Below are 8,209 nucleotides of genomic sequence, written 5' to 3'. Positions count from 1 at the left end.
TTGTTTTATGGACGTGGAAAGTTGTGAGGGGGGGGAAAAGCTGCTATCTTGGCTGTTGTACGGCACTACAGCTGTCTGCGTATTTTAGTATAGTTTTAAAACCGTAACAAAAAGACATATTTATTCCTGAGTCTTACTGTATAGTGTTGCTGTTTTATCATGTCCTCTCAGCGCAGTGAGCTGTTTACAAGCTGAGATTGTATCCAGTTAGCTTTCAGCACACTCATTTCCCTGGGAGTCTTATGATTAAAAAATGAGCCGGGCTTTCCTTTTGCTATGTGTTTAGCTGCAGTTTGGGAACGGCTCAGGTAGTCTAGTTTGTTTGTTTGTTGATGGTAAATGACAAATGTTAGCTTTTAGCCGATGCCTGTCTACCTCCACAAAAAAGACTTGGTTTTTGTAGCAACCTTTATTCCCATAACTGGCCTGGTGGTGATGTGCTGCTCTCCAGCATCAACACCACCATATTTTTTAGATATGCTTCCATGTATTAAACTCTCATTACTCAGCTATGCTAAAGATATGCCAAGATAAATGCAGTTTAACATTCCTGAATGCCTTTACAGTGTTTCTACGTGAGTCATTGCTATAGGACAATAGTTCGTAGCTGGCACATGTTTACAGTTGTATGACTATATATGTCTGTTGTCTCATAAACACAACAAAGTTCATGTTGACATGCAAGCAGGCGTCTCTGATGCCTTGACTGAGATAACCTAAAGACGAATTCAGACACTTTTAAAGCCCTGTGATCTATTATATAGCTTTTGTTCAAATAGTTGCATTTTTTCCAGTTTTGCATTTTGCATACCATCAACTACTGAGGACCACCCCCTCCCCCATCTCAAAGTTTTCTGGTCAGAAAAGATACATCTTTGGTCAGCACTGCAGAGCTCTCTCACACCATCGGCAGTCAGAAAACAGAGCTTGTCCCTAGACTGCATTCTGTCGTTGCTTGGACAGTCAAGTGACTTCCTAAACCCCATTAGAGCTCATGTTAGGATCCATTGTGTGTTTCTCAGGGGAGCTCAGTAACCTGATGTGGCTAGAGAATGTTTGTCGCAGCCAGTGCTGGGCAGACCAACACAGTTTTGAGACATACAAAGCATATTTATCTTGATATGAATGTAAAGTTGTGAAGCTATTAGATGAGACTTTAGTAAAATATTATCTGCATCATGTTGCCTGGTTGGCCTAATATCTGACTGCTTCAGTGGAAATTTGTCTGAGTTGGTTTGAATGTTATCAACACAATAAGAGGTTTATGCAAGTCATTCTCTCTATTTCCTTCCTATGTTTGTATCACACCATTGCACCAATGAAATGATAAAATATGATAGAACAATAGAAAGCTTCTAAAAGCTATATTAAAATGTTAAATTGCATACATTCTTATGTTATATTGCAAGCTTATTTGCTATTCTGTTCTTTGAATAAACACACACAACAGAATTGTGTGTAGCTATTGGTGCTTAAAATAGTGGTAAGCAAACAGATGATCTAGATCTAATCAGTCGGTTACAGTGCTTTATGTGATATGAGTGTTTAAGCACAAACAGGAAATGATGTGGGCCACTTCTGCATATAACCAGTCTTGTATTGTGATATGCAGGTTTTCCTATTATTTTTTTGCAACTGTGAATTTTGCCTTGGTAACCATGATTCATGTTTCTTTTTGTTTTTGTTTGTTTTTTCTTCCCATTAGGTTATCCATCTCCAAATCAGCCTCCATACCCCATGCCCCAGCCAGGTGGCTACTCCATGCCCCCGTACCCCGTAGGAGGTTATGGAGAACCTGGGCATGCACCCCCACCTGCTGGATTCCACATGGGTTATGGGCACGGACCGGATCAGCCAATAATGTACCAGCCCTCCCCAGTTAGTCCTCCACAACACCCAGGCCAAGTGCCCATGAATGTTTATGGAGGTAAATATCAACACCGAAGTGTTTAATTCAAATGATCAGTCATGGGTATGAGAGGTGACTTCACTGACCTACATATATTAGGGCTGCACTTTATATCACATTGTTAGTCATCAGTGTCAAAGTTTGCAGTCATGCAGTTCCAGATGAATGTTTCTGTGGGTGTTGCTGATGAATCAGAATAATGCAGGCTACTCTTTAACCACATGGCGTTATATATTCATCCGTGTGTTTGTAATTTATTAAAAGACACACTGAAGTAATGACAACTGTATACTACTTTTTAACCAGATTTTGCAGTCTTGATATGTATGTAAGTAATGTTATATTTGGTTCCCCCATGAAAAGTTCTGCATAGCAAAAATTAATGAAAATCAGTATGCTGTTGGTTGTACTGTAAATTAAGCACACATTATCCAATTCAGTCTTTTATTCAATTCTTTCAACTAAAACTGACATTGTGTGATTATGAGCATTTCTTTCCCAACCTTTGAAACACATCATTTCACTCTCTCACTTTGTGCTGTTTCTGTATTTTAAGGTGGTTCGCCTGCTCCGGGTCCTCCTACAGCACCTGTAGCAGCAGCAGCACCTGTTACTGTGCCTGTGGGAGTACCCCCTGGTCTGGAATATTTAACACAGGTATACATCCCCTCTATTCTCCAATGTGTCTCCCTCTCATTTCTCACTTAATACCTGTAATAACCTGGCTCCATTTCTTTAACTTTTCAGATTGACCAGCTTCTGATTCACCAGAAAGTGGAGTTGCTGGAGGGTGAGTTGGTTTTGACTTGGTTTACTTGGTAAAGAGAGTGGAAACAGTCTTAGGAAATTCTCTTAGAGAAGTACCTTTGTTGATTTGCAGCAGGGTCAAACCTTGTTGAACTTGTCAATTTGTTTTATTTCTCTCAGCATTTATTGGGTTTGAAACCAACAACCAATATGAGATTAAGAACAGCATGGGCCAGAAGGTCTACAAGGCCAAGGAGAAGAATGACTGCTGCACGCGAAACTGCTGCGGTTCGCTGAGGAGTTTTGACATGAAGATCAAAGACAACAATGACCGAGAGGTCATTCGTCTCATACGACCTTTTCGCTGCGCCACCTGTTGGTGCCCCTGCTGCTTACAAGAGGTATGAGTGTGCTGGGGAGGGGGCGTATTCTGATGGGTTTTATTTGTGGAAATCCCAAGTGGATGGACTTAAGGTTCATAATTAGATCTGTGGCGAATCACAAGCAGTGGGATCTCAGGATACTGGCCAACTTAAATCCAAAAATAAACATGGCACAATAGCAAAATTACTCTGCTTCTATTAGACCCTCTTGATCTTTGGCTAAATCTACCTGACTAATGAAGAAATCCTGCTTGGTGAAATACCCCAAATCTAACATAATAGTCAGACTTGTTCTCAAAGTTGTTCCTGGTAAAGGGAAATGTGCCTTTGTTTTTTTCATTTTAGGTTTTGTTGAATGATTTGCTGTTTTGAATGTTTAGATGTTTTGGTTAGGCTTGTTGATGGTAGTGGTGGTGTAATTTGCAAAGAGATATGATGTCATGTTGTGTGTGCTAACCATACTTCCTGGTATCCTGGTAACAATTTTCCATGAAAGGAGGTTTAGAGATTCTTGCTTTCTTGTCTGTTCGTTCACCCACCTGACAGTCAAAACATAGAAATTGTGAATCAGCTACTGTTCTCAACGTGGTCTTTAATGTGTCACAAGAAAACAGTTAACAAACGAACTCCCTATACTTGGCACCTAGGCCCTTGCCTATCATGTGAAACCAGGTCGTATCCTGTCCCAGCTCACAGCCACACAGGAAAGTCTGTTATACTGACCATTGAAATGCCTTGACTGTTGCCAAGTTGCAGTTCCTGCAAATACCATTTATGAGTGCATAGCACATGCTTTTTTACCCAACTTAGCTGGTGATGGTTAGTCTATTTTCATGTGTGTATGTACACAAGACACCCTCACATGCTACAAACATACATCAGAATTCCTTTCTAAACTGTTGTTACGTTTTTAAGTCAAAGCAAATACCATTCACGGTGACCCCACCCTGCACTCCACCTTTACAGGAAAGATCATGCAGATGTGTTGAACAACGTGTAATAATATGTAATAGCAATACTTTAAAAAGTATTTTTAAATATTACATTTCATGTTACTGTAATATATCTCTAGGTTTCAAAAGCACACACTTCCAGTTTCAGACAGTGCTAGAGGGAAGAGTATCACAAGATCAAGTTAAATTCCCAGAGAAAGATGTCAGACTTGTCCTTTCCCAGTGAAAGGTGCCTATTAGAGCAAAGTTTCTGTGGGTTTTATTCTACATTTTTTTCAACTTGGTAACATGAGTTTATTTTCTGTTGAAGTAATATGCCATGCTGGAGGCAAACAAAAAGAAGTCACAAATCAAATCAAGCTTGCAATAGCCCAATGATACTGTAAGACTGTAATATGTTCCATTATGCATGTATGTGTACATGCTAATACCAAAACCAAGTTTAATAACTATAGAAATTGGGCCCAGAATCACCTGAAAGAAATACAGTAAAATGAATTTAAATGCATATCAAATGCATGAGTCCAGCACTATCTAAACATTCAGCTGTTCCACAACAAAAATATTTCATTAAATATTAGTCATGTATTAACATTGGTCCACTGGCAAAATATTTTTCAAACAAAGATATTTTCCCATATTACCATGCAGCTTTATACTGTACTTATACATTCTGTGTAATACTTTTTAATATTTATCTAGATTAGAGCTATACAGCATTTTCTGGCCTTGAAGTCTTTGCTGGCCATGTTATTTATTGGGCTGGCATGCAACAACCTCAAAATTGTATCCCCCAAATGACAACTACAGGAAAAGGAAGAAAAAACCCTACCTAACTTTTAATAGATGTCATTGTACAAATATTATTTTCCAGGTGATTTTAAAGCATTTCTATTGGTTGATTAACCTGAAATGCTGATACAATGTAAAGAACTACTGCCAGATTTACATTATGTCAAAAAAGCAATAAATGGCACAAATGGAAATTTTTGCCTGACAGTGATGAAATATTGGCCTTGCTTAGTACGTTCAACCTTATAACCATTACAGTTTCAAAATAGCCATGTCCTGTGAATAACATGCATGTGATTTATTTTCTATTTCTTTCTCCCTTAGCTGGAAGTGCAGGCGCCCCCTGGTACCACCATAGGCTATGTCTCGCAGGACTGGCACCCCTGTTATCCAAAGTTCTCAATCCAGGGCCCCAACAGAGAGACTGTGATGAAACTGGAGGGGCCGTGTTTAGCCTGCAACTGCTGTGGAGATGTCAACTTTGAGGTAAGGCCATGATTTAGGAGCGTTTCTCAAACATTGTGATTAGTTTAAAGCTGCAGTGATCTAACTATACTTCTAACTACATACAGAAATAAACTAAGAAAAGGCTGAAGGTAATGTAGCCTACCTAACGTGTTAACCTTGAATATAAATTAATTATATGACATGTTTTAGCTGTTACCTGAGGCTTTAAATTTGGTATAACCCTACTTTATGATAGCTTAGCACAGTTAGAATTTATTCACTTATTAAATACAACACATTCAGTTGCGTTCAAATTGCATTGTAATGTGTGAAAATGCAAATGACAATACTGCTAAGGAAACCTGGCAAATAAAGTCTTTACTATTTTCCCCCAGCTGAAAGGCAAAGATGGAGGAAAGTCTATTGGTCGAATCAGTAAGCAGTGGACTGGACTGTTAAAGGAGGTGTTTACTGACGCAGACAACTTTGGCATCCAGTTCCCCATGGACATGGATGTTAAAATGAAGGCTGTGCTGATGGGAGCTTGCTTCTTGATTGTGAGTATCGACCTCATTTTATATGTCATTGTTACACAGCTTATCTAGTAATGTGAGCTGTGTTAATTAACTGACTCCAGTAACCAGTATATTATAAACTGAGGGATGAGATCCAGATGAAATGGTTAGGAATCCTTTGTTAGTTTGGCACAAATGATAGGGGTGTAACAATATACAAAAGTCACAGTCTGGTTCAATAGAAGTACGGAACAATGGGGGGAAAAACATAAGACTAGCTTTTTTTTCATGTCATTTGAATAGACAGATCAAATACAGTGTTGTAGAGTCCCCTTGAGGTAGTTATTACAGTCTGAAGTGTGTTAATTAAGCAGTAAAGTGTAAATGTTAGCATGTTCAATGCATTTGAACACACACACCTATAAACACAGACATTGTCCAATCCACCAAGATTTCATGAGTTGGAATTAGCTGTTAAAAGCCAGAATTTCTGTGAAAAACACCAAAGGTGAGAACAGCGAGACATAAAGAGTAAAGAAAGAGAGAAAAACAAGCGTCTGAGTCTCTCTCTTTACACGCAGCAGTGAGAAGGAGAGAGACGACAGAGAGAAGGAGGTAAAGGGTTGTGGGAACAAACAAGACTACAGTTACCACTGCAATACTCCCAAACCACTACAGTTCCCACAATACCATGCATATGCAACAGCTTACAGCTTAAGTTTCCCGGTTGCCACACTTTAGCACTGCTTGTGAAAGAATTTACCCTAAGTGCTGGTTCTGCATATTCTCTGTGTGACTGCGTGCACCACACCATGAGCCCTGTACCATGCCATTACACCCCTATCAGCCATACCTGCTGATATTATGCACTGTGGAAATGACTCACAACTCTTTCTCTTTTGTTCTTGCAGGATTTCATATTCTTCGAAAAAGTCGGAGACACCAACCAACGCAACACTGTCTTCTCTTAGACAGAGAAGACTCCTCACAGAGGCTGCCTTAGTTACAAAACTCTTATTCCTCTTGTCTTTTTGTAGCTCAGAAACCATTTCTACAGTTTCCTGCACTTTGAAATATCTCTTCCACTTAGCAAACTACTGCCAATCCTATCATATCCTTGCCTTTAAGGGACTTGCACTCTCTATCTCTCTTTCGCTCTCATTCTCTCTTACTCACAATCTTTTTCATGGGACATATACAGACTGATTATCCTAAACAAGTTTTTCCACTTTGTGCTCAAACCCTGCCTAGACACACCTTAAGCTTTTGAGACCACGAGCCATTGTATTTACTTGTCAGTGGTAGAAGTACTTTGCATCTGGCCAACAAATCGTAATGTTTTGTTAATATCTGATGTGAATGAGTTTATTGGATTGTTTTTAACAATTCTACATAAATCAGGTTCAATGTTATGGTTTATGCATAAGCCATTTAAACTGAAAGCCACTTACATAAACCCTTTAATCACTGTCATTTTATAATACTATTATTTGTCTTTTTAGACTTCACAAAGAAACCTTTAGCCTTTTTAAAGATTTTGTATGATTTTTTACATTTGATAAGACTAACACTGCTACCTCTATCAAGAATTGTAGAGGCAAACTCTTCTTGTATTCTGTGACATGAACACACTTAAATAATCCTAAAAAAACACTTTGCCTGTTCCATAAATTGCAGAAGAAATAGCTTTCAGCAGGACTGCATTAAGTAGCTGCTAAACTGTGTGAATGAAGTCCAGTGGTCTGTCCTTCATAGCTCTTTGTTTGCTAAACTTTTGATCGTGCGAAAGTAAGGAAAATCCGAGCAACACTGGGGGGGGCGGTGCCTGGAAAACCCTGCTGGAAATCTTTCCTCTTCCCTGTGGTTGATGACAACATGCCTAAAGAACTCGCACAGTTTCCAGCGGGTGGAGAAGTAGCAGAACCCATGTGGATGTTTTCGTTACAGAACAAAAGTTTTTGTTTTTTGGTCGGGAAATGGAGCAGCTCTGTGTGGCTTTGTGTGGAATGTGCACCAGCAGGACTTACTTTAACTTTAACATGTATAGTGCACGTGCCTTACAATATATGTTTGACACAGAAGCATGATTTGGTTGTTGTTTTCTAAACCTATATCAAACCCAGCTCAGTAAATTGAATAATAATAATCTCATTTTAATCCATGCCCAGGACCCCTGTTTACTTAACTTGATTAGAAACAAGTGAAGTGAAAAGAATAGCATTATAGCATCCTGTTTTATCATGTATTACCTGCATGACTTAATAGTCACAAACACTTAGAAGCCTTCACATGAATTGTAACATATTGTATCCTGCTGCCTGCATTAGTAAGATTTGCTACTAGTAAAATTGCTAAACAGTGCTGTATGTATGTATGTATGTATGTATGTCTGTATGTCTGTCTGTGTCCATGTATATGTATTACCATAATGTACACTAGTAAAATGCTATGGTATCATACAAA

General features: G+C 38.9%; 1 protein-coding gene across 2 annotated transcripts in view; it reads left to right on the top strand.

Moving 5' to 3' along the window:
* LOC140562263 (phospholipid scramblase 2-like) overlaps positions 1-8,209 on the top strand; it is a 10,280-nt gene extending 2,071 nt beyond the window's left edge. For both annotated transcript variants that reach the window (XM_072687760.1, XM_072687759.1), the window contains exons 3-9: positions 1,706-1,927; positions 2,466-2,566; positions 2,657-2,699; positions 2,837-3,057; positions 5,109-5,270; positions 5,627-5,788; positions 6,658-8,209. In XM_072687760.1, the coding sequence (XP_072543861.1) occupies positions 1,706-1,927; positions 2,466-2,566; positions 2,657-2,699; positions 2,837-3,057; positions 5,109-5,270; positions 5,627-5,788; positions 6,658-6,717 (971 nt within the window). In that variant the 3' untranslated portion in view covers positions 6,718-8,209. The remainder of the gene's footprint in view (positions 1-1,705; positions 1,928-2,465; positions 2,567-2,656; positions 2,700-2,836; positions 3,058-5,108; positions 5,271-5,626; positions 5,789-6,657) is intronic.

The sequence above is a fragment of the Salminus brasiliensis genome, chromosome 9, assembly GCF_030463535.1.
Source record: "Salminus brasiliensis chromosome 9, fSalBra1.hap2, whole genome shotgun sequence".
NCBI classification, from domain to species: Eukaryota; Metazoa; Chordata; class Actinopteri; order Characiformes; family Bryconidae; genus Salminus; species Salminus brasiliensis.
Note: the sequence above shows the minus strand (reverse complement) of the source record. Positions and strands in the feature narration are given on the sequence as shown.